Here is a 26,116-nt window from a genome sequence, read left to right as displayed (position 1 = left end):
GGAGGCCCCAAGGCCACGGGCCACACAAGCAGATCTATGGCCAATCCCTAAATCTGGCTCGAAGAAATATGACAAGAAGTATTCCTTTCCATGCCTCAGGCTTCCTGGAGTTTTCTTGGGGGGTGGAGGTAATATCTTATTTGACCACGTACATCAAGTTTGCTCTGAAAAAAAAAAAATGAAGCTCGTGTATCATATCAAAAACCTCATAACTCGAAAAACACCATATATATCATAGAGAGACAGAGATAGATCTCTCTCCTTGGTGTCCAAACTTCTTGGCTTCCCACGTTGGACAATCCATAGCTTCTTTGCCTTCAAGGAGATGGAACCGTCAACAAAGCAGAAGAATCTGGCAGACACTCTGCTAGCTTGCCAGAGTGCTTGCTAGAGGATGTCCAGAAAGTCCAAGTTCACCATCACCAGACCAGGTATAGCCACTAGGCACCTTAAGCCCAGTGCCAAGAGCCTATAAAAACGTATGAAACCCTTAAAATGTCATTGGCTTCAAAAAGTCTGTAAAAATATTAATATGCAATTGTTGACAAAACATAATACTGTCAGTTTCATTACACTGTCAAATTTAGTATTAAAATATCCTTCTTACATTTACAAAACTTGTTAGATTTCATCCCTATGCATGAAGATCGTTGAGGAGTCACAGCCAACGACATGTTAAAAAAACTCCTAGCCGGTTATTTCCAAAGCAAAGTTATATAAATCCTTTCAAATTATATAAAGCAGTCCATTTAGCGTGAGGGCATTTTATTGTGGGGGATACCACTGGGGCAAGGCATCCAAAGAAAGAATAAACCTGGGACCTGAAAGGCCAGGAGTGGAGGGTTCGCCCGAGCTGTCCTGTGTGAGACCTGCATCAGGAACGCCTCTCACCTTCCTCTCCATCCTTGCTGTGTGCTAAGCCATTGCTCAGAAGTCATTTTCTACTCTGACATCATCAAAAGGCCAGCTGTTCACATCCCATATCCTTTTCTTCCTTCCAGAGTCTCGACCTTGAGTGGAAGCCTGGATAGCACGGTTCCTGATAAATAGAATCACTGGATTACAGGTTCTCTGAGGGCAAGGTTATTTCCTGACCAATGTCAGGAAAGGTGCAGCTGGGCCAGTGGAGAAGAGGGGGAGGTGAAGACCAAGTTCAAGATGGGGCAGACAGCTGTGTGCCAGGGAGAGCAGGGCAGGCATCGGTGCTGGTTGGCTGAATGAACTCACAAAGGTAGTGTAACTGCATCGAAGACAATTTCCAGAGATGGCCGCCTTGGCCCACAGCATCTAGATCTGGAACTTTTGTGTCCCCTTGTCTTCCCTTGAGCCCTCACTCCTCAGAGATCTACACGCCTCTGCCTCCCCCACCAATGACACTTGGCCTTGACTGGTACTTGATATCAGCTTTTGTTCTTAACTTCTGAGCTTTCCCGCTAATTATCAGCACAACAGTTACTTATCTGTCCAGGACTGTGATTCAGTAAAAAGTTACCGGTGTCTGCCAGGCACTAATCGTGGCCTTCTCAGCTTGTTGGCTCCCAAAGGGTAGAGACACTTCTTGGGGAAAGCGCCCCGATGGGCATCTCCAGGTCAGGGGCTGGGTGGTCATGAGCTGGCTGGGGAAATGAGTTGGGGAGGGGTGGGTTTTCAGCAACAACACAGAAATGTTTAAAAATAAACACACCGCTATTTTATTTAAAAATGTACAGTTTGGTGACTGAAGGAGGAAAGTAGTGTTTCTCAAAGTTCTAGGACTACTTAGCGATACCCAGGATGTTTGTGTAAAAACACCAGCTGGAACCTGCCTTTGAAACAAGTTTCCATGTGATGTTTAGTCACCCTGAAGTTTGAGAATCACTGACTAAGGGATGGAGTGGGGACTGAGATCATCTCTATCCTTCTGGCTTTTTAGAGTTCCAGGAAAGGACTCATTGGACTTCTTACAAGCAAGCTCAGCTGACTCATCTGGGGCTTCCTGGTGTTCCTTTCTGTCAGCCACCAAGGCACTGAAAAAGTCAATTCAATTTTGGGTTGGAGAGCAGCTGAGAGGTCACCCAGCCCATCCAGCCCACCCAAGAGCTTCCCTCGTGGCCTCTGGGAGACAGTCCAGGGCATCACCCAGCCTGGATCCCGATGTGGAACTGCTCACCGTAACACTTGTGCCACATCCTAGGGGCTCTACCTCTTGTCTCACATCACAGGGTACTTCCTCTTCCCTCCCCTCATCCTCCCCTGCTCTTTCCTCTCCATCCAGGTTCCTTCCTTGCCACTCCCTGCTTGCTCATCTCCTTCCCCAGAAACAGTTACAAGCCCTCTCGTCAGTCCATCAGTCCGTCTGCAGCAGGGTGGAGGTCTGTGTGCATCTGTGCTCGCTACACCTTGGCAGAGCACGTGAACCACTGAGCTTGGGCGGCGCGGGAATAGTCCGCGAGCTGAGGAGGACAGAGCACTTAGAATCAGCCTTGTGATTCTTCTGCCACAGTAGACAGTGTTTGGTGCGTGCGGGCACTCAGTGATCTCACCTGTCAGACAGGAAGCCCAAGGGAGAGGTTTACAAGACAAGGCAGAGCCAGCTCTTGGTGGAGGGGGTCTGCTGGTTTTTGAGGGACAGGTCCTTTCTAGTGTCCCAACCCATGGAGGGACGATGAAGAGCCTTTCCCCGTGTTCTAAGGGGACACCCCAGGGGCCTGTAGATGAGACAGGCTGTCCACCACGGACAGGAGAATGGGGAAGGCGGTGTGCAGCCTGTCCCTACTTAGGAGACTAGATGGTGCTGTGACCTGGGCCCGGGGAGCTGCTGAGGGTGACAGGAACACTAAGAAATGAGTGACCTGGGACCACACCGCAGCTGGATCTGAGGATCCTTGGTGAGCCAGGGGCAGGTGGCCAGAGAGAAGGTACCCTCTAGTAGGAGTGAAAGCGGAGTGTGTCTCCACGCAAGGAGCCCTTGCAAAGAAAGCAGCACAGCCAACCCCCGCCATACCCTCAGGCAGCAGTAGCCCGGGCAAGCGGCTGAGAACTTTCATTAGAGAGTGGCCGATTCCCACGCCACAATAACGGGTCCCAAGACAACGTGGGGAGCCCCCGCACTGAACCATTCCGGACCAGCCTGACATGCAAGGAAGAGACACCCACCTGGGATGCGGAGCAAGAAGACAGAAGCAGCAGGGCTTTGCCTCTACACCTGATAGTATGATGCACTGAACAGAGTTGTATCGAATTAAGAAAGGGGGGGAAGAAAATTGTATTCACTTAAATTCCCCTGGAAAGGGGAAGCTGTCTTTGCCGGGAACAATATTTTGATAAGTGCGTAAGCCTGAAGCTGAGATCCCAGTGGAGGCCTGGGTGTGGGTGGAACAGCTCTGCAGGAGACAGGAAGGAATGAGTTCTGCATGTTATGCCAGAGAGGGTGAGAAAGGAGGCTGTCGTTCGGTGCTGTTCTCGGAGAAGCCCTTTCCCCATCATCCTCCCACCCACTTCGTAAATTTTCAAGGGTCAAGTGCAGTGTGTATTCTTGATAGTCACACATATTTATGTGTGGGGGAAGAACAAAGGCCTGAGATTCAAGCAGATGCCAAGCCAAGCCCGGGCCCTGGCAGGGATGCAGAGAGAGGAGGAGCTCGGGGAGAAGAGACTCTACTATGGGGGGCCTTGGGCAAGTTTAGCCAAATCTTAGCGGAGCGGGGCCCCAGCTGACCTCAGGTTTCCTGAGTTCCGCCACAGTGTTGTTTTGGTTACGTTCAATTAATTCCGTTTGCCCTTTCCAACTCAGCTAACAACATACACACATACGGACACACACATATCTCTTAGCCACTCTCCAGGAACTGGAAGCCAGGTGTCTGTGTACCATCTGGGACCCTTGGGCCTGCTTCAGAGCCAAGGGCCAGCCTTGTTTGATCTTATCATGTCATCCTCTCTTCCCTAAGTCCCCGTCTGGAGGGCAGGGCAGTAGCAGCATCCTATAGCCTTGGTTCTGGTTAGATCTAGACTAGCAGGCCTCAGTGCCCTCTCCCTGTCAAAGATCTATAATTGGGGCAGGGTCAGGGCCACAAGGGGCAGCTGCGATTGTCTCCAAACATCTAAAAAGGCTCCTTGAAAGAGCCTTGAGTCTTCAACAGTGACATCTTCAAGCCTGGAGAGCCAAAGGAGTGTGGAGGCTCCCTAACTAGAAAAGCCTCCTGTCGGCCCACTGAGTCCTGCCCCTTCCCCTCAACAGTTCTTCCTGGGAACAATTCTCGAAGGCAGTAAGGAAATGAGAATGCCAAAGACAGGCCCAGGCCCGAGTGTCAGGTTCATCACAGGATTCTTGGTCTCCCTCATCTCTCCATTCCTGCACCTGGTTCTCTCAATGAGAACGACCCCCCTCCCCAGTATAGGGCAGAATTCACCTCCTAAGCCAAATCAGGAAACACATGGCAGCTCAGGCAACAAGTGGGCAGTTAAGACTTGCATAGTGATCTTCTGAGATACTACATGAAGTCCTGTGAGAGAACTGGAATGGTGGCGTGGGGACCCAAGCTGATGGCCGGTGAGGCGGCTGAGCGTCTCTGTCTGATCTGGTGTGATAAATGAGGTCGTTATGAATGTCGGCAAAGTGATCTCTTGGGTTGTTGGTCTGAGACGGTGTGTACTCTGGTCCCTGGCCTTGGTGAGAAGGTCTCCCCAAATCCAGATTAACTGTCTAGGCTTACACCTTACCAGGTCTTGAGGGACTGTAAGCTTCTCCGATAGGAGGAAGGCACATCCAAGGCCAACAGCCGGGGAATGTCAGGGCACCCTCCAAGCTGGTCCCAGGGCAGGCTGGGGGGGAGTCCTCTTTTCTACTGGGTGACTGGAGGAGGCCACATCAGTTCTCCAGATGGCTTCCATCTGGTTCTCCTGCTGGCTGGGGTATGGAGGTCAAAAGCATAGAAAAGAGACAAAAAAGTTAGATACACAGAAGGAGATCAAAAAACAATAAGCTCCCCAAATCCGTAAGGCCCAAAACATTGGGTCTTGTTTTCTTGCCCTCTCAAATAGTTGTCACCACCGTCCTGTCACCTCGCTTCCCCTTGACCCTAAGCCTCATCTCCCTGGGGCTTCTTTGGCTGAGGGGCAGCTGGAGGGGCGCTAGGATGGCCTCTGTTCTTCTAGGCATGTGTCCCAGGGATGTCCCACCCAGGGGAGGATGTGTGTGTTCTTGACCGCCCCCCCCAGAAGCTCATGGTATCTCTCTTTTTTTTAAAAAATATATTATTTATTTATTTGACAGAGAGAGAGAGATCACAAGTAGGCAGAGAGGCAGGCAGAGAAAGAGGGGGAAGCAGGCTCCCTGCTGAGCACAGAGCCTGATGCGGGGCTCGATCCCAGAACCCTGAGATCATGACCTGAGCCGAAGGCAGAGGCTTAACCCACTGAGCCAACCAGGCGCCCCTCATGGTATCTCTTTCTGAGCCTGGAGGTTACATGGTGGGAAGGATCAGGTCTGTTTATACAGACAGATCAATAGCAGGTGCTGGACCAATAATGCTCAGTTGCAATTTGAAACCTACTTGACCTGGCTGGCTTCTGAAGCCCACGTCTTGTCGTCATCACACACACACACACACACACACACACACACACACGACCAGCAATGCTCAGTTGCAATTTGAAACCTACTTGACCTGGCTGGCTTCTGAAGCCCACGTCTTGTCGTCATCACACACACACACACACACACACGCACGCACGCACGCACACGCACGGGCTTGTGAGCCAATGGGCAGAGTCAAGCAGGGTGGCTGAGAAGGCAGGCATCTTGCAACTCATGAGGTGAGCTTGGCCTGTCTTTGTCCTCACCAAGCTGCCAGTCTCCCCAGTCTGGCCATCCCCACTCTTGCTCCCAGTACCCCCACCCATCCCTCGGGCTGCCCGTCACCTACCGGGCCCAGCGCAGGGGAGCACATTCCCAGTGCTTGGGTGTGAAGTGCTCTGGGGACTGCCTGCTGAAGGGGCCGCAGGAGTGGATGCGCCGGAGAAAGGATGGGGGTGGCTTGTTTTTCCTGGACTTTGGGTTGGTGATCATGGGAGTGTGCAAATGGATGTTCCACTCCAGCTGGAGCTAGAGGAACCAGCAGAGAGGCGTCACAGAGACAGGAATTCATCCCCTCTCCAGAGCACAGCCTGACTTGGGGCTGAGAAGAGAAGGTAAGCCCCAGGGAATCCCTCCAATCAGAGACTCCTGGGACCCCCGAGTATCAAATTTCCTAAAAACTCCTTGAAAAAATTTTTTAAAGATTTTATTTATTTATTTGACAGAGAGAGGAGACACAGCCAGAGAGGGAACACAAGCAGTGGGAGTGGGAGAGGCAGAAGCAGACTCCCCATTGAGCAGGGAACCCCATGTGGGACTCGATCCCAGGACCCTGGGATCATGACCAGACCCAAAGGCAGATGCTTAACAACTGAGCCACCTCAGTGTCCCAAAACTTGAGCAAGGAAAAAACTACAGGAAGCCAGAGCAACAGGAGCTCAAAACAGCACGCAGTGCTCATGACGTGAGGCTGAGTTGTGCCTAGAATGCTCTGGGTGTCTTTTTCTTCGGCCCCTGCCTTGGCATTGCGTGAGGAGTGAGGGAACCCTCCCTGTCCCCTTCCTTCTCAGCCTCAAAACCAATGTAGCAAGTCAAGCTACCTATAGCAGATGATCAGGGCTAGAGGAAAGTGGTAGGAAACTGAGTTGAGAGGACTGCCCCACGGCCAAGCCTCCTCCAACTGCTCAGTGTCAGCACTTATGCTGTGTGCCTCTGCACACAGCTTCCCCCAAACTCAAATCGCCCTCTTGGCTCAACCCTAGGGAGGACTCCCTGTGGGTTCTGAGCCAATGCTGTGATTTCCCAATCCCCCCCAAACTGTCAGCTAGCCCCCTGTGGACCACGTCAACACTCGCTGCTTCTCTGAGCCTGCTAGCAGGGGAAACCGAAGCTGGCCCCTAGAGAGTATAAACGGGTCAAACGCACAGGTCAGGCCTCAAAAAGACTTTGTACTGTCAACGGCAACACCAAAACCCAGAAGGCTATGAGCAGAGCTGTTAAAATTGAGAAGGAAAATAATTCTAACCTAGACTTCTGTCTCCAGACAAACTGTCCATTCGGAGTGAAGGGACTGAGTGAAGACATTTTCAACCAGGGTCTCAGTGATTTTACCTGTCAGGAACCTTGAGCAGGAAGTGATGGGAAGAGACCTGGTATCTGGAAGCCAAGGGAGCTGTCCCCAGAGAGTAGCAGAGTGAGACCGGGGCATGTGGGTGCCAAAGACAGCTGTGACCAAGCCGGAAGAGCAAGTAGAACCCATAGGAGCAGGGCGGAGGGACCCATGAGGGAGGGAGAACTTGGGCACAAAGCTGGGACTGCAGGGTCCAGCTGCCTCCCCTCTCCCCAACAGTCCTTTTTCTACAGCTTATTCTGAGGGCCTCTCTCTCCCAGCCTCCCCCATATATGGAAACTGGAAAGTTGCCCTTCCTCCCACTCAGGTGCTTCCAGCCTTCGCCTCTTCTTGCCTCAGAGGCCCTCACCTGCCCTCCTAGTTCCTTTCAGCTGCCTGCTCCCCAGTTCTACTCCAGAGCCCCACTGGCTCACTTCCTGGCCCTGGCCCTCCTGATGGCGCTGACTTCTGGCAGGGGAGGCCCACCTTGGGGAACATGGTCGCCATGCTGCTCAGACACTCTCGGCGCTTCTCCTCCAGGTCCTTCTGCTTGTCTGCCCAGGCCTGCAGCCAGAGGTTCTGCAGGTGGTCGATGTTATTCAGGAAGATGTAGAGGTTCTGGGCCTTGTAGGCAGTCCCAGTTTCCCGCAGGACTTGTATGTGGTCAGTCACTTCCTGTCTGGGAGACGAGGGAAGTGACTTTGTGGGTGAAAGGGCTTCCCACTCCCCCAAGTCTGTTAAGCAGAGAGGACTCTGTGTTGTAGATGCTGACAGCAAGGAGAGCAACAGAGGCTGTTGAAAGCCAAGGAAAGCAGGAGACAGAGAAGTGCAAGGTGGTGGGAGGTGAGGAGCCATGGGGCCTGGCTGGAAACAGAGAGAGAGAGTAAGGCAGGCCGGGGAGCATAGTAGGTGCATTAGGGACAGGGTGAAGGGAAGAGATGAAGAAATAAGGGAGCGGGCTTGGAGGAAAAGCAATTTCCTGATCTGTCAAGGCCCCAAGGCCAGACACCCTTTGTCAGTCCCCTCCTTCAGGGGACCTTGTCTGGGGGGACCTCTCCATCCCCATTCACCCTGTGCTCCTCCTCTCTATTTAGGTGTTGACTCTGCCCACACACGGCGGGGGGCTCGGGCTCCAGGGGTACCTACCGGAGGCTCTGGAAGCGCCTGTAGAGGATGTACCTGTGGCACAGGCACTGCAGCCGGAGTGTGCTGAGCTCCATGGTGGTGGTGGTGAGCTCCAACGCCTTGCTGCGCAGTGAGTGCGGCAGCCCCGGCTCAGCCTCCTTGCTCAGGAGCTGCAGGTTCTTCCTCTGGGCCTCTGCATCCATGTGGTATACTTTGCCCTTAAGAGCTGCCGGGGAGATATGCAACGGAGGCCGGGACACCTTTTGGATGGATGTCCCTGTGACAGGGAAGGAGGCCGATTTCTTGGGCTTCATGGGAACCTGGGAGGCCCATGGTTTCTGGGTAGACTTGGCGGAACGCAGGTTCCTCTGGTGTCTGGGGGAAGGCTGTGGAGTATTAGGGGACCTGGGCTGGCGTGGCCTCCTGCCTTGGTGAGCAGACTGGGCCCGGCTTGGGGGAGGTGCCAGGGATGTCTTCTCCAGGTCTTTCCACCGCCTGGTGGTCGTGAAGATCACCCTGTCCACGTCCTCCCCCGACCGCTCCAGGTCTCTCCGTGGGCCCCCTTGCTCCTTCTCCTGCTGGCCCAACCTCCGCTGCTGCTCCCTCGCCGCCTCCTCCATCTCCCACTGCTGCAGTTTCTCCTGATGCTCCTGCTCCAGCAGGGCCCATTTCTTCTGCCGCTGCAGCCACATCGCCTCCTCCTCCAGCCACTGCTGCCTCTGCCTCTCCCAGCTGAGTTCTTCTTCCCGGTGTTCCATCTTGCTCTCCAAGGCCACCTTCTTAGAGCTCTCTGGGGACAGCTGCATCCTAACATGGGACTTAATTTGGAGTCCTTCCTTCTCTTGGGCTGCTTTCTGGAAATCCTTCTGGTCTTTGACTTGGTGGCCTGGGCTCTCGGCTGCTAGTCCTTCCCATTTCTTAGGAAACTTGTTGTCTACTATGGATAGCAACATGGGCTGGAGACACTCAGTGTCCTTGCTGCTGTACACATCGGCAATCCTTGCATGTGTGGTCATGGTGGAAAGTGCCTGAGACGTTGAAGGCCTAGTATCACTGTCCCAGGCTTCGGTCATGAAACCTGGGGGCAGTGACAAAAGCAACCTCTCCTGCTGGGTTTTCTCCATGACTCTTTCTTTCTTTGAGAGGGTCTCTTTCTCAGTGGGGCCCAGGAAGTCGATCAAGATCTTGGCTGGTTCTTCTGCTTGATCTCTAGCAGACTGAGCCTTCTTCAGCTGGAATTCTAAGGTATGCTTTATCAGGAGAAGGTCATGGTATTTTCCCCCTAGAATTTCCACCTGCTTTAGTAGGGCATCCCTCTTGCTCTGTAGAACTTGGAGGGAATTCTGGAAGTAGAGCCTCTGGCTGCTGAGTTCTTTGGTCATCTCTATTTCCAGGTTCCTGTATTTGGTCTCTAGGTTACTGTTCTCTTTGTGCTGGAGGGTCAAGGCCTTGTTGAGGTTCTCCACCACAGCAGACATGTACCTGATGGCTCTGATCTCTCCCTGGTTGAACATGGTGGAGTCCAGGAGCTCCTGCAGCATGGACATCACCTCAGAGACCTTCATGCATGTAGTATGCTTGTCCTGGAGCATCTGCTCTGGGCTCAGTGGCTGAGGGTAGGATGCAGATCTCGGGGGGCTTTGTTCCCACCAGCCCTGCCAGAAGGTGTGTTTGGGTACTAGGAGAGGTGGAGAGAACAAAAGCAATAAACTTCCGTGGGTGCCACGGATTATACAGATTCTCTACACCCTGCTTGGCCAAATTCCCTATCCAACCCTCTTAGGCCTTTGGCAAGAATAAGGAGCTGAGGCGACACGTGAGACCAGGGGAGATATTGTCAGGAGAGGTCTCTGTCAGGCTCAGAGCTTGCCCAGAGCTTGCCCACTGGGGTCTGCCAGCTCCAAGGCACCTGCAGGGCCCATGGGGCCTGAAACTATCTAATTCAATGTATTTCTAATCCTACATATTTCCCTGGAGTAAATTTACTTTTCTAATCGTGCTACTTCCCTCAGTATCCATGTTTGGCTCCCTACTGTCAACTACCCAAACTCTGGAAGCCTACCTGGGACTTAGATTCCAGATCACCTGAGAAGTTTTGCTTCCCTTTCCCAGTCACCACTAGACTGTGTAGAGAATTTACCACATGATTCCGCCACTGTTCACACATTGGGTTTTTTAATGACTAATGTCTTCTTCCATTTGGGGGGTCATGAACTCTTTTGATACTTTGATGAAAGCAGGGACCTTCTCAGGAAAATGTACATAAGTACAGGCCGTACACTCTTCAAACCCGTTCATAGGCTTCAGCTCCTAAGGACTAGGTCATGGTCCTAGCAGTATTCCCTTGATCTATGTACGTAGGGCTGCGAGAGTGATTATCTTGGAGCATCCATTCACTTGTCCATCCGACAAACATCACTTGACAGAAAAAACACTAGCTAACTTTGGATGACAGGCTAAAGGGTACATGGAAATTAAGTGGCACTGAAGTCAAGCTAGCACTTAGCTAATATTGTCAGAGAGGCCATATGGCCTAATGGTTCAGAGGTTGAATTCTAGAATCAGATAACTTGGGCTTGAATCCCATCCTTACTATTTGCTTTAGGCAAGTTCCCTAACCTCTCAGTGCCTCTGTTTCTGAAAAATGGGGATCACCACAGCATCTACTCATTGGACTTCACTAAATCATGCATGTTTAGTGGCAAGCACAGAACTAGGTACCTAGTAAGTGCTCAGTAAGTAATCCCTAAGAAGAAATGAATAGGACACAGCCTTTGCCCTCCAGGAGTTTATAATCCAGCAGAGAAATGCGTATAAAAATAACTACATTTCAAGACATAATGTGCTAAGGATTGTAGGAGAGACTGTCTCCTTGCACACCCTTCCCTGCTTCCTTCCTCCCCCAACTATCAATCTTGCTTGATAAGGATCCTGGCCATGATAATCAATGACAAAACCCTAACATGACCTACTGCTTATTAAGCCCTGAGCATGGTGACAGATGCCTCAGACCCAGTGGAGCCTGGCATGTGGGCGGTGCACTCCTCACTTTGTGTATGACAAGAATGAGGTTCACAAAGATGAAACAACCTGTTCAAAGTCACACAGCCCGAAACTGGCACATGGGATTCAAACTCAAGTTCATCTGACTGTGAAGCCCATGCTCTCGAGTAAGATTAAGAAGCCAGAAAACCCAAGTGTGGGGTCTGGTTTTGCCACAGTTTTTTTGTTTTTTGTTTTGTTTTATGTTTTTTTCTCTTTTCTGAGCTTTAATGTTGTCATCTACAAAATGTAGGAGGAGGGGCACCTGGGTGGCTCAATTGTTAAGCATCTGCCTTAGGCTCAGGTCATGATTCCAGGGTCTTGGGATCAAGCTCCGCATCAGGCTTCCTGCTCTGCGGGAAGCCTGCTTCTCCCTCTCCCACTCTCCCTGCCTGTCAAATAAATAAATAAATAATCTTTAAAAAGGAAAACAAAATGTAGGAGGAGTAAATAATCTCAGGTCCCTTCTAGGGCTGATACGAGTAGAATTTCAAGGTTGAGCCATGTTGTTGATTGACCATTTCTGGAGCAGCCACAGTTGAGAAGGTTCTGGAAGGGCCTCTGGCTGAGTCTCACCAGATTTCTTGGCTCTGCAGCTGGATTTGGAGTAAGGAAGGGATGTTCTTTGGGATCCAGCTACATACTCCATCCAGCCTTTCTGGCTTATTAGCCTTGATCTCCTAGGACCTCCATGAAGCTACAGCCCCAGCAAGCACCAGCAGGGACATGTCTTCACATTACTCCTCCCTCCACAGCTCAGATCTGCTCAGTGCTCAATTTGGGTTCAATAGCCCAACCCCTCAGTACTGCCCCTCCATCTCAGATAAGGCTTTTGTTAATGAAGAAGAGTCAGAAAGACCCCCATAGACCCCAGTATGAGACTTTTTCCTCTGAGATGGCATCCACCCCACCAATCCCCCTTGCCCCCCATGCCTGCAACCTACTTTGTGTCCCTTTCTTTTGTCTTTCAATGAGAGTAGAGCAGAGGGAAATGAGAGACTCGATGCCTCCTTTGGTGGCAATGAGGGACAGAGGTAACACCTTCTCCATCACCTCAATCCATTCATCCAGAGCTTTCTCTTCCTCCTTACCCTTCCTGTTCCTGAGCTCATAGGTGAGACTGTCACCTGTAAATGGAGTGGGGGGTACAGGCTGAGTGCAATCTGTCCTCTAGGGAGCCCTAAGGAGTCCCACAGCATGGGGGTTACACCAGCAGGCTTTGAGGTTGGATTCGATTCACCTATTACTAGCTGTGTGATGTTGGGTAAGTTACTGATTTCTCCAAGCCTCAGCATACATGCCTGTGAGAGGGCTGGATGGAAATTAAATGAGCTAATACATGTGAAGTGATTAACAGGAAGCCTGCTATGTAGAAAATATGCAATAAATGTTAAACTGTGTTGTTGTTTAACTATAAGCCAAGGGATGTGTCTGTCTTGGTTTGCTCTATACCTCCTTTGCCTAGTCTGGTATCTGGACAATTAAATGAATTAACTGGAGTGAACAACTCTGCTTAGATCTTGGAGGGAGCTGAAGGACCACAGAACTGAGAGCTCCTTGGGGGCAGGCAGTGTGAAGGGCATGGGGCCCATCCCTATACCACCTTACGCCAACACTGCAGCATCTGCCCAACCTCATGGCAGAAGAAGGTCTTGTGAAGGCATAACTCTGATCTTAATGCGGGTAGCACTAGCTCTAGGGCTGCGTCTAGATGGTCCACATTCAAGTGGCTATACCAATTGTTTACAGCTGGCATCGGTGCTGTTTGGCCCAGCGCCCATGAAGTAAGGGTCATTAAGTACTTTGAATATCACCTATAAACTACCTGGTGTGTTCCACAAAACAAAAAAAAAACAAACAAAAAAAACCTGTTAGAACTAATAAACAAATTCGGTAAAGTTGCAGGATACAAAATCAACATACAAAAGTCTGTTGCATTTCGGGGCACCTGGGTGGCTTAGTCACTTAAGCAACCGACTCTTGATTTTGGCTCAGGTCATGATCTCAGGGTTGTGGGATAGAGGCCACCATCAGGCTCCACATGGTGTGGAGCCTGCTGGGGATTCTCTCTCCCCCCTCCCTCTGCCCCTCTCCCCAACTGCATGCATGCATGTGCATTCTCTCACTCTCAAAATAAATACCAGTAAAGGTCTCTTTAAAAATCAGTTGCATTTCTATATGCTAACAATAAACTATCTGAAAAAGAAAAAAAATAATCCCCTTTACAACAGCATCAAAAATAATAATATACTTAGGAATAAATTTAACCAGGGAGGTAAAGGATCTCCACACTATAAACTGTAAGATGTTGATAGAAGAAATTGAAGAAGACACATATAAATGGAAAGGTACTCCATATTCATGGATTGGAAAACAATATGGTTTAAAATATCCATACAACCGTCTTAGAGCCGTCTACAGATTCAGTGAAATCTCTAACAAAATGCCAACAGCATTTCTCACAGAAACAGAAAAAACAATCCTAAAATTCACAGAGAACCACAAAAGGCCCCAAACAGCCAGAGTGATCTTGAGAAAAAGAACAAAGCTGGGGGTGTCATACTATCTGATTTCAAACTGTGCTACAAAGCTATAGTAATCAAGACAATATGGTATTGGCATAAAAAGAAATACAGGGACAAGTGGAATAGAATAAAAAACCCAGAAATAAGCCCTTGCATTCATGGGCAACTAATATTTGACAAACAGGGCAAGAATACGCAGTGGGTGAAGGATGGCTCCTCAATGAGTGATGTTGGTAAACCTGGACATTCATGTAAATTGGACCCCTATCTTACACCACTCACAAAAATTAACTTGAAGTGGATGAAAGACTTAAATGTAAGACCTGAAACCATAAAACTCTTAGAAGAAAACATAGGGGAAAAGCTTCTTGACATTGGTCCTGGCAATGATTTTGTAGCTATGACACCAAAAGCAGAGAAAAAAGAAGCAAACATAAACAAGGGGGACTACATCAAACTAAAAAGTTTCTGCACAGTAAAAGGAACCATCAACAAAACAAAATGATGGGGCGCCTGGGTGGCTCAGTGGGTTAAAGCTTCTGCCTTCAGCTCAGGTCATGACCTCGGGGTCCTAGGATTGAGACCCTCGTCAGGCTCTCTGCTTGGCGGGGCACCTGCTACCCCACCCCCCACCTTTCTGCCTACTTGTGATCTCTGTCAAATAAGTAAGTAAAATCTTAAAAAAAAAATGATAAAGGCAATCTACAGAATGGGAGGAAGTATTTGCAAACAGGTCTATCTGATAAGGGGAAAATATCCAAAAGAAGGAGCTCATACAACTCAAGAGCCAACAAAACAAATAATCCAATTTAAAAAAAGCGGGGCAAAGGCCACACAGAAGCTATGATAAAGACCAAAGGAGAGGGAACCCCGGGTGGCTCAGTCAGTTGGGCCACTGCTTTCGGCTTAGGTCATGATCCCAGTGTCCTGGGATCGAGTCCCGCCTCGGACTACTTGCTCTGCCGGGAGCCTGCTTCTCTCTCTGCCTCTGCCTGCCACTCTGTCTGCCACTCCGCCTGCTTGTGCACGTGCACGCTCTCTCTCTCTCTCTCTCTCTGACAAATAAATAAATAAATAAATAAAATCTTTAAAAAAAAAAAAAAAGAACAAAGGAGGCTGGCCTGTTCTCAGAAAGCTTTCCTTTCATGTGAGCACCGAGCTTCCAGAAAGTGGCCCCCTGAAAAGTGACAACAACTTAATTGCCCAACCATAGCCAATCTGTGGCTACACAAAAGTCATACCCATATCCTTTTGATAAAATTTTCTGCACTAGCTCCAACCTCCAACACGTTCTGAACTGGTTTAAGTGTAAATGGCACAGAATCAGTGATCAAACAGCCTTTCGACTTGGGGAGAAAACTACCTACTGGTGGTTACTTTCAGAGTTGTCCTGGTGTTGAGGAAAGCAGGCAAATGTGTATCCCCCGTTGTGCTGATAAATGTGTCCAAGCCATGTGTCAGTGTGGACCTGGCTGGGGCAGGACCAACTATTCCAGAGATGAGGAACCAGCCGTGCAGAAAAATCAAATGGCTTGCCTAAGTTCATACATCTCCTAAATGGTAGAGACAGACTCACAGCTTCCCCACAGCCAGTAATTTTAACCACAGGGGTATGGTGACTCCTGAAGTTGAAAAGGAGCTTTAGTGAAAGTGACAATGGTCCGTGGCCCTGAAGGGAGGGAGGGCAGGAGGCCAACAGCACCAGACAATTATTAAAATAAGTATCCTGAGAGATATTGAGGGCACACTAACATTAGAGATGACAACTTTAAAATGACACCAATTTGGACACACTTCTTTTGTTACTTGTCATATTAACAATGTAGAGCCAGGTTGTATTTATGATTCCTCTCAACCCTATGATTAAATACGTATATGAAAGAAAAAAAGGCAAAAGATCTGAATAGACATTTTTCTAAAGACCCACAAATGGCCAACAGGTACATGAAAAGGGGCTCAACACTACTCATCGTCAGGGAAGCACAAATTAAAACCACAAGGAGATATTACCTCATACCTGATAGGACAGCTATCATGAAAAAGACTAGAGATAACAAGTGTTGGTGAGGATGTGGAAAAAGGGGACCCTTTTGCGCTGTTGGTGGGAATGTAAGTTGGTACCACCATTTTGGAAAACAGTATTTAATCTAAAAATTAAAACAGGGACCTCAGTAGCTCAGTTGGTTGAGCAACTGGCTTCAGCCTAGGTCATGATCCTGAAGTTCCAGGATCAAGTCCTGCATTGGGCTCCCGGCTCACCAGGGAGTCTGCTTCTCCCTCTCACCTTCCCCCTCTCATGCTTGCTGGCTCTCATTCTCTCTATCTCTCAAATAAATAAATAAAATCTTTGAAAAAAATACAATTACCATATGATCCTGCAATCCCACTTCTGGGTATATGTCCAAAGGGAACGGAAGCACTACCTCCAAGAGACATCTGTATGCCCAGGTTCACTGAAGCATTATCCATAAGAGCCGAGACATAAAACCAAGCTAAGTGTCAGCTGATCAATGAATGGTTAAAGAAAACGTGGTATACACAATGAAATATATATATTTTTTAGTTTATTTAAGTAATCTCTACCCCTAATGTGGGGCTTGAACTCACGACCCTGAGGTCAAGAGTCCTATGTTCCTCCACCTGAGCCAGCCAGGTGTCCCCTTCATGCAATGAAATATTATTCCATCATAACAAGGGAAATCCTGCCATTTGTCACAACATGGATGAAATTTGAGGGTATTAGGCCAAATGAAGTAAGTCGGACAGAGAGAGACAAACACTGTGTTATTTCACTTCCATGTGGAATCTAAAAAGCTGAACTCACAGAAACCGACAGTAGATGGTGGTTACCAGGGTCGGGGGGGGGGGGGGGGCAATGGGGAGGTGTTGGCCAAAGGGTACAAAGTTTCAGTCATAAAAAAGTTCTGGGGGGTCTAATATACAGTGTGGTGACTGTGCTAACAATGCCATATTGTATGCTTGTAATTTACTAAGAGAATAGATCTTAAATGTTCTCAGCAGAAAAAAAAGGGTAGTCTTGTGAGACGATGAATGTGTTAACTAACCTGATTGTGACAAGCACCGCACAACATATACATCTATCAAATCACGGCAGTGTACATTCTAAATTACACAATGTTATTTATCAATTAAATCTCAATAAATCTGGGAAAAATACAAATAAAAAAATAAAAGAGCATGGGCTTGAATTTAATTTCAACCTTGGTAAAAAAATGAGATGTCATGAACAGACATTTCTGCAAAGAAGACATCCACATGGCCAACAGACACATGAAAAAGTGCTCCACATCACTCGGCATCAGGGAAATGCAAATCAAAACCACAGTGAGATACCACCTCACACCAGTCAGAATGGCTAAAATTAACCAGTCAGGAAACAACAGATGTTGGCGAGGATTCAGAGAAAGGGGAACCCTCCTACACTGTTGGGGAGAATGCAAGCTGGTGCAGCCACTCTGGAAAACAGCATGGAGGTTCCTCAAAGAGTTGAAGATAGAGCTACCCTATGACCCAGTGATCGCACTACTGGGTATTTACCCTAAAGGTACAAACGTACTGATCCGAAGGTGCACGTGCACCTGAATGTTTATAGCAACAATGTCCACAATAGCCAAACTATGGAAAGAGCCTAGATGCCCATCAACAGATGAATGGATAAAGAAAATATGGCATATATATATATATAGATATAGATATATACATACACACACACACACATACACACACAATGGAGTACATGCAGCCATCAAAAACCTGAAATCTTGCCATTTGCAACGAGGTGGATGGAACTAGAAGTATTACGCAGAGTGAAATAAGTCAATCAGAGAAAGACAGTTATCATATGATCTCTCTGATATGAGGAATTTGAGAGGCAGGGCAGGGGGACATGGGGGATAGGGAGGGAAAAATGAAACAAGATGGAACCGGGGAGGGAAGACAAACCATAAGAGACTCTTAATCTCATGAAACAAACTGAGGGTTGCAGGGGGGAGGGGGGAGGGATGGGGTGGCTGGGTGATGGAAATTGGGAAGAGTATGTGCCATGGTCAGTGCTGTGAATTGTGAAAGACTGATGATTCACAGACCTGTACCCCTGAAGCAAATAATACATTATGTGTTAATTAAAAAAAAAAAAAAGAGAGATGTCACCACAGACCTGTGACTTAGCTTCATCACCCATGCAGCTAATGTCACAATCTACTATGTTCTGGACAGTCACACATTTGTCTGTCTGGGTAGACATGATTGCTGTGACGGGAGCAGGGGAAGGTTTCAGTAGAGAGGTGCTGTGCCTGCTGCCCCACCAGAGCCCACCTGGGGTGGGGTAAGGAGGAGATGGGAGTGAGGGTGGGACCAGTGTCCAGCGGGGAAGGAGCCTGCCCCCAGGCACCCGGTCCACAAACTCACCCCAGTCACCCAGCCAGCGAAGAATTTCGTACAAGTGCTTCTCTTTGGTCTTAGCGTCTTCGGAGAAGGAGGCAATTTTCTCCAGCAAGATGAATCTGTTCTTGCCCTTTCGCTCTGTCCGGTCAGATTTTGCCTTTTCTTTTAAATCATATCCTAGTTCTTCCTGGAAGCGGTTGATGACACAGTTGACATTGTCCAAGATGTCGGAGAGCTGGGAGGAAATATCCTACATGGGAGGCAGCAGATTTAGGGGTGTGAAGTCCAGTGCCGGACACCATGGCCTGGAAGGGGTGATCTCAGACAAGTCAGTTCACCTCTTGGGGCCTCCGTGTCCTTACTTGTAAACTGGGGATTGTTAGGGTACTGATGTCACCAAGTTTTTGTAAAGATTAAATGAATTAATATTTGTAAAGCACTTAGGACAGTGCCTGCCACATAAAATAAGTGTTAGCTCTTATTTATTTATTTATTTATTTATTTGACAGACAGAGATCACAAGTAGGCAGAGAGGCAGGCAGAGAGGAGGAAGCAGGCTCCCTGCCAAGCAGAGAGCCCAATGCGGGGCTCGATCCCAGGACCCTGGGATCATGACCTGAGCCGAAGGCAGAGGTTTTAACCCACTGAGCCACCCAGGCGCCCCATGTTAGCTCTTCTTAATGTCCCTGTGATGATTAAGACCAGATCAGGAAGGAAGAGAATACTACAAATGTAGTGTGTGCATTTCTTCAGAATTTTAAAATTTTCTAGGGACTTCTGGATATCTCATAAGCATCCTGAAGCAACAGACTGAAAAACTGAGGCTCTAAGAAACCCTTGGGATCAGAGGGTCCCATTGAAAAAAAAAAAAAAAAACTGCAGTAGAGACTCATATGCAGGGTGAGTTCAGCCTTTGGCCATTTCTCTGTAAGCTTCTAGGGCTAACTGTGAAGGATGCTGACAGGTGGCCAAGAAGAGGCCCAAATCAGAAAGTCTGGGCCCCTCCTCTTGCCCTGCTAAGACTTATCACTATGTGTCTCAGGGCCATCCTGGGTCTTCCTTATAGGCTGTTCCCTTCCTGTGCCCTGCCTCATGGGGGTTGTTTGATTTCAGTTTGCCCAACAGAGGCCAAGTCTCAGAGATGGCTATTTTGGATTAATCTGTCTGCAAACCCAGCTTACTAAGGATCCCAGGACCCCTGAAGGCCCAGAGCTGGATACTTGCCCCAATCTGTGGTCAGTTCCCAGTCTCCACATCAGATCCCAATAGAAGGGTGACTCCTTCATTTCAAGTATTACCTCCTGAGCCCGTGTTAGCTGGGCAGCCTCAATCTTTGAGATGATGGCTTTCACTGAAGCAGGGGTCATCAACTGTGGGGGCCTGTCTTTCTCCATTTTGGATCACCCTGGTAGTTGTAAAGATGTCCTGTGTCTCTGGTACCCAGGCCTGGACATGGGATGCTAGCTGCTTTGGGGTTAAGGGTGCCAGGGTGGTTCCTGAGTACCCTCTGCCTAGACACAGCTCCCTATAACTGCCAGACATCAGGTTCCAACTGACCTTTCTCCAGTGACATCATCAGTTTGATTAGAAGAAAGGCTCCTTGTCAACTATCTGCATGGTTATCTAGCTTTTTATCCATTACCTAAGATATATTAAGTCGACCTATTGTGGGTTTTTTTTTTTTTTTAAGATTTTATTTATTTGTCAGAGAGCACAAGTAGGGGTAGCAGCAGGCAGAGGGAGAACCAGGATCCCCACTGAGCAAGGAGTCTGATGTGGGGCTCAATCCCAGGACCCTGGGATCATGACCTGAGTGGAAGGTAGACACTTAACCCCCTGAGCCACCCTGGCATCCTGTGTCGGCCTATTCTTTTTTTCCTTAAGTACTTAAATGTTCTGCTACCAAACTAAATGTTACTGGCTAAAAATAAGAAAAAGCAACTCGAAAAAGTTCTTTGCCCAAAGAAAAGCTTTTAAAAATTAGAGCCAGTCAATAACTAATGGTATTATGTTTGCATTTGCACTTAGGATCAAGGCTCTATCAGCACTTTTTCCTCACTGAAGACTATCACTATAAAGATGGCTTTTAGAAAGAAATGCCTAAAATGGACATTGTTGTATGCCTGGGACCTAGAACCAAGCCTGGCACACACTAGGCACTTAAGAAACACTTGCTGAATGAATGCATATGTAAGAACAAATATGTATAGTTGCAAATTATTCTTCCACACTACTTAAAAGTATTCCCACTTAACAGATAAGGAGTCAAATATTGTAATCAAATATTGTAAAGTTCAGTTCTCAGCAGGGTCATGGTCAATAACTTATCACCTGACACCCATCTTTCATAAACTATCATTCATTCATATACTCAAAGTTAGCTCTTTTATTGACTCTTTCACTCGGTGAACACTTACTGGGAACATTCTACATGCCAAGCCTGGGTCTAGGTGCTAGAAATACAGAAATAAGTGAGACCCAGTTCTGTCCTTAAGGCACTCATACCCTGTTTACAGATACCTCTTCATCCACACATCTGGTACTGGATAGTCCTTGAATCACTTAAGATTTCAGAGCATCTGGTAGTTTACAAATAACTTATTCATCCTTAAAAACATGAATGAGCCAGTGAAGACTCAGAGAAGTTACGAGATTTACCTAAAGTTACAGAGCTGGGAAGTACAAGGTCAAGTCTTCACCCTGGTTTCCTAATTCCCAATCCAGGGTCCTTTCCTTTTTTCCTCTCCTTCCTCCCCTTCCTCCCTTTCTTCTTTCTTTTGAACCCAATCATACTGATAATTAGATTATGATCTAAGAAAGCTACTTAAGAGATAGAGATTGTAAGGCTCAAAAAGAAAAACCCAAGCCTCAATTATGGGCTGTCTATAAGAAACACACTTTAAATAAATAAAAAGACACACATAAGTTAAACGTAAAAGGACAGAAAGAGATAAACCATACTAATACTAATCAAAAAGAAAGCTGGAGTGGCTATATTAATACCAGATTTTAGAATAGGAAATATTAGAAAAGATAAAAAAGGAGGGACGTTCTATAATGATAAAGGTGTCACTTAATAAAGGGGATATAATCCAGGGTGCCAGGGTGGCTCAGCCGGTTAAGTATCTGCCTTCTGCTCAGGTCATGATCTCAGGGTCCTGGATGGAGTCCCACATCAGGCTCCCACTCAGTGGGGAAGACTACTTCTCCCTCTGCTTACAGCTATCCCTACTTGTGCTCACTCTTGCTCTCCCTCTCTCTGACAAATAAACATAATCTTAAAAAAAAAAAAGATTCTCTCCCTCTCCCTCCTCCCCTCCACTTTCTCTGAAAAGAAAAGGGGGAAACAAAAAAAAAGAGCCACACTTAGATGATTACTAGCCCAGAAAAGAGGTCTGTAGACCTTTTTTTAAAAAGCAGGCAACCTCCTTTTCCAAGCAAAATCTTTTGTAGAACCTCACTATCTAAGACAGATGAAAGCAATATCTTACTAGAATACATTAATATAAGTTCAGTTTCATGATATCTCAGTGTTATAAAATTATTCACTGTCAACAAGGCTATTTTAATAAACTGAAAAATTTGATATGTAGGACATCTGAGTGCACATATATTTTTTTTAAAGATTTTATTTATTTATTTGACAGAAAGAGAGAGATCACAAGTAGGGGGGTAGGGAGCAGGCTCCCCGCTGAGCAGAAAGCCCGATGCAGGGCTCGATCCCAGCACCCAAAGATCACGACCTGAGCCGAAGGCAGAGGCTTAACCCACTGAGCCACCCAGGCACCCCTGAGTGCATGTATTTTAAATTAATTTTCAAAAGTAATCTCTACATTCAATGTGTCACTCGAACTCATGACCCTGAGATCAAGAGTCACACACTCCACTGACTAAGCCACAGCCAGGCGCCTCTTGAGTATATATATTTTTAAACTACTGTTTTAGAAACAGATAAAATATATTTAAAGTTTCTGGATAAAAATGGTAGACTGAACACATGTATCTAATTTTGCTCTACTAAAAATACGCTCAAACTATAGCAAAGGGCTATTTTAAGCCATAAATCCACAAAGACAGGGAAACAGGAGAGGAGACAGGAGCAAAATACTTTAGGAAGTTGGAAAGCATATGGATGAGTGGTTACTGACTGAGACTAGAGAAGGACGAATCCTAAGGCAGCAGTGGGCCAGTGGATGGCAAACAGAATCGGTTGCGCCAGATGGCTGACCACCGCAAAAGGAAAACCTAAAGATGTTAGCATCAGAGGCTCCCTGAGGTGAAGCTCTTGGCCGCCAAGCTCCACCCATATACCTGAGCTCACAGAGCACAGATACTTACAGTGGGCTTTTTGGTAACCCATCCTTTAATGTGAGCAAACAACCAAGGATTATAAGACCTCTAAGAAAAGATTCTAACAAGAGAGAGACCAAAACGACAGAAAAAGAAATTTGGAGCACACAGAGATTACACAGAAAGAAGAAAATTGAAACAAAACTACCATTAGTAGCTTCAGAGATAAGATAAACCATTGAGACACTGAAACAGAAAAAGATGCTATTAGAAAGGAATACTCAGAGAATAACAGTAACGTGAGAGTAATAAAAATCTTTACAATATTGAAAAACTCGGTAGAAGAAAGGGAAGATAAGATTGAGGAACTCTCCCAGGAAACAAAGTAATAACAATGGAAAGCAGGAGAGAAAAACAAGAAATTGGTAGGAGCAGTCCATCAGATCCATCATCTGGATTTCAGGACTCCCCAAAAAGAAAGAACGGGGAAAATGAAAGGGAAGAATTCACCAATGGGATGATTTCAAGATTATTTCCCGGAAGTGAGGGGGCACTGAGTAACCAGCACGACAAAGAGCCTCTCACCAAGATATATCACAACCATCTTAGAACACTGGAGACAGGGAGAGGTTCAGAGATGGGGAAAAAAGTCAATTACAAAGGAAGGACTTAAAAGGCTTCAGACTTCTCACAACAATGAAAGCTAGAAGGTAATGTCATAATGCCTTCATAATTCCAAAGAAATTCAATACCCAACCAAGCAATCAGTCAAGTGTTGGAGTAGGATAATGGCAATGTCAAACATGCAAGTTTCGAAACAATTTACCTCTCCTTTTCTCAAGAAGCTTCTGGAAGATGGTCTCCAAAAAGAGGGAATAAATTAAACAACAAAAAAAGACCTGGAACATGGCAAATAAAAGATCCAGCAAAGGAGAGGTCAAAGACAGTGCCAGGAAGATGAGAGAGGAAGGGCCAGGTTGCCAGGTGCAGCAAGGGTCAGGGATAAACTCTCGGATTGGAGCAGGTCACAAGGCTCCAGCAGAGATCTCTTGAAGAAGATAAAGTTGATAGAGTATCTGCTGTGTCTAGATATTCTGAGTTGAGATTCAGGTAACTAGAGGAAGATTTTGAGGCAGATTTTGTGATATATAGATAGAAAACTAAACAAATGAAAAAGCAAGGTAAGTATTAATTTCAGGAAAAATCAAAAGTTGTGCAGGAGAGAAAGAGTCATCAAAACTTTCTACATGGCTCAACTCTGAGTAGCAGGTGTAGACAAGTGTTGTAAAAACCGAAACTAGGGGATGAGAATGAGGGATCAGTGGGCAGGGAAGGAGACCTGAAGGGAACAAAGTTAATAATTCCTCCAATCTGCCCCTTTTATTTTGTGGGGCCTGGGGCAAGACTACAAATGGAAAACATATCAAATATTTTAATATTACAAATTAACTGTTATAAATTAACAATTTAAATTAAATTTTATAAATTAAATGTTATAAATTAAACTGTTAAATAAAATACCTTCTAAACTCTTCATATGGACCAGGAAAGCCAGGTTCTAAATCAGAATTTTTGGACTCCTTAGAGTCCATACTAGAAAATAGGAGCCCCCAGCCCCTGGATCTTGTCTCACTCCCTTCTCCTCTGCCCTTGCCTCTGTCCTACACTGAGAGAGCCTCACACAGGGTCCTGTGGAGACCCCAACTTGTGCTCTTGCCTCTCGCTGCAAATAAATGCTCCTTGGCTATCCCTCAAGCCTAGCGATGCCTATCAGCAAGGTCTTCCTGTGGAAGAGAGGTCCAAGGAGGCAAGCTGGGCAGGGAAATCCAGGGTCCCGGGTATTCAGAATATGGCTTATAAGGTGGTAAGTAGGCTTTGGATTGGCATATCCCCTTGGACTCAGTACCCTGTGGGGAGGGATGCAGCTGGAGGAGGGCCAGGGTAATAAAAGTAAAATGCCAAAAGAAACAGCTTCAGGGATGCCTGGGTGGCTCAGTCATTTAAGCATCTGCCTTTGGCTGGGTCAAGATCCCACCGTCCTAGGATCAAGTCCCCACATGGGGCTCTCTGCTCAGTGGGGGGCCTGCTTTGCCCTCCGCCTGCCATTACCCTTGCTTGTACTCTCTCTCTCTGTCTCAAAAAGAAAAAACCGCTTCAAAGAGCTGAAAATGGCTGCCTCCAGGGAGGGAGAGATGATAGAGGCAGGGTTCTGCTGTTTATATTAACAAACCGTACACAATTATTTGACTCTTTAAAGTAGGTGCCTACCTAGGCTAAGAAATACTTCATTTGGAAAAAAAAAAAAATTAAATGTGACTGGTAAAAGTTTATGGAACCTCTGACCACTCCTGCTATGCCCAGAGGTCTCAGTAACAAAGTTTGAAAACCATGGGACTAGGCCTTCATTTGAGGCTATATAGGTATTGTGAAGAAAACGACAGTGATCTACAATCATCCCCAAGAACGAATCCCTCTTCCTTTTCTCCCATTTGTTCCCTTTTATTCAGGAGTTCCGCTTCCTGCTGGTTGTTTTCCTACCTCTCTCCCAGTAGACTCTAAGACCCTTGCAAGCAGGGACCCGGCTCACAGAGTTTTCAATCTCCAGCACCTAGCAAAGCACTGAGTACAGAGTACAGGCTCAACTGTTGATGAATAAAGAAAAAAGGTATCATCTTTATCCAGGCTTTGGAGAGAAGGTGCTCGATCCCTTTCTGCACCCTGCATCGGTATCAGGAGCCCTGTCAGTTACTAGTCCTGAAACCTTCGGCATATTCATTAAATAATTTTGGGTTGTAATTCCCTTATCTGCACAACATAGTATTTAGCTCATATCTCTAACGCCTACAAATGATTGGCTCGCTTTCACCGCTTGGTGGAAGCCAAATCTGAAAAGAAGTTAACTTCGGGCTCACCTAAGAAGCACGTACGCCTCCGAGGGCAGGGATTTCAGGAGCTCTATCCGCTTTTTTTTTTCCGACTGCCGTTTGTCCAGTGCCTGGAACAGTTTGAGGCATTTATCAGATGTTCAACAAATACCTGTTTAATGAATGAACTTTAAAGTGCTAAAAAATAACTATGCAACGAATAAAAAAAACTCTCAGTGAGGTGCAAAGATACCCCTACATTCTGAATGAACACATCGGTCCAGCCCCTGGGTCCCGGGCGCGAGTGCGTGGGATCCAGGCGCTTCGAGCGCCCATGCGCGGCGGACGCGCCAGCTGATCGGCAAAGGCCGGGAAAGCTGGGGGCCCAGGTCTGGAGGCCGCCGGTGGGAAGGGCGGGAAGGCAGGAGAGTTGCAGACGCGCGGAGCCGCCCCGGACGCGCGCTCTAGCAGCTTGGGGCTGCCAGGCTTCTGCGGCTCCGGCCGCCAGTCAAGAGCCCGGCAGCGCACCCCGCCCCCCGTGGGCGGGCCCCGGAGCTGGCGGCGCGGGGGCGGGGTCTAGCTGTCCGCGCCGGGGGCGGGGCCGGGCCCGGGCTCTCCGGGCCGGTGCAGGGCCCGGCTGGTCCGCGGGCGCGACCGGAGCCCCGGCCACCAAGGGGTGCGACCCCCCACTGGCCCCGCC

General features: G+C 47.6%; 1 protein-coding gene across 7 annotated transcripts; it reads right to left on the bottom strand.

Annotated features, from left to right (window-relative positions):
- Positions 1-304: 304 nt before the first annotated feature.
- On the bottom strand, positions 305-19,802 carry FAM186B (family with sequence similarity 186 member B). 7 transcript variants are annotated; one of them, XR_004384931.1, is made up of 9 exons: positions 19,561-19,802; positions 18,287-18,512; positions 12,278-12,460; positions 8,313-9,969; positions 7,653-7,845; positions 5,907-6,085; positions 4,702-4,888; positions 892-1,039; positions 305-469 (listed from the first exon to the last, which is right to left on the bottom strand). XR_004384931.1 is itself a non-coding variant. In XM_032876857.1 (7 exons), exons 1-7 carry the CDS (start codon positions 19,654-19,656, stop codon positions 4,771-4,773), a joined length of 2,652 nt encoding a protein of 883 aa, XP_032732748.1. In that variant the 5' UTR covers positions 19,657-19,802; the 3' UTR covers positions 4,697-4,770. The 7 variants fall into 7 exon arrangements, 2 of the variants coding, with proteins under 2 accessions (XP_032732748.1, XP_032732749.1); XR_004384930.1 differs by lacking the exon at positions 892-1,039; XR_004384929.1 differs by lacking the exons at positions 305-469; positions 892-1,039 and adding an exon at positions 1,686-2,006.
- Between the last annotated feature and the right edge of the window lie 6,314 nt (positions 19,803-26,116).

This window comes from Lontra canadensis, unplaced genomic scaffold, assembly GCF_010015895.1.
Source record: "Lontra canadensis isolate GAN:19392208 unplaced genomic scaffold, GSC_riverotter_1.0 scaffold59, whole genome shotgun sequence".
Classification (NCBI taxonomy): domain Eukaryota; kingdom Metazoa; phylum Chordata; class Mammalia; order Carnivora; family Mustelidae; genus Lontra; species Lontra canadensis.
Note: the sequence above shows the minus strand (reverse complement) of the source record. Positions and strands in the feature narration are given on the sequence as shown.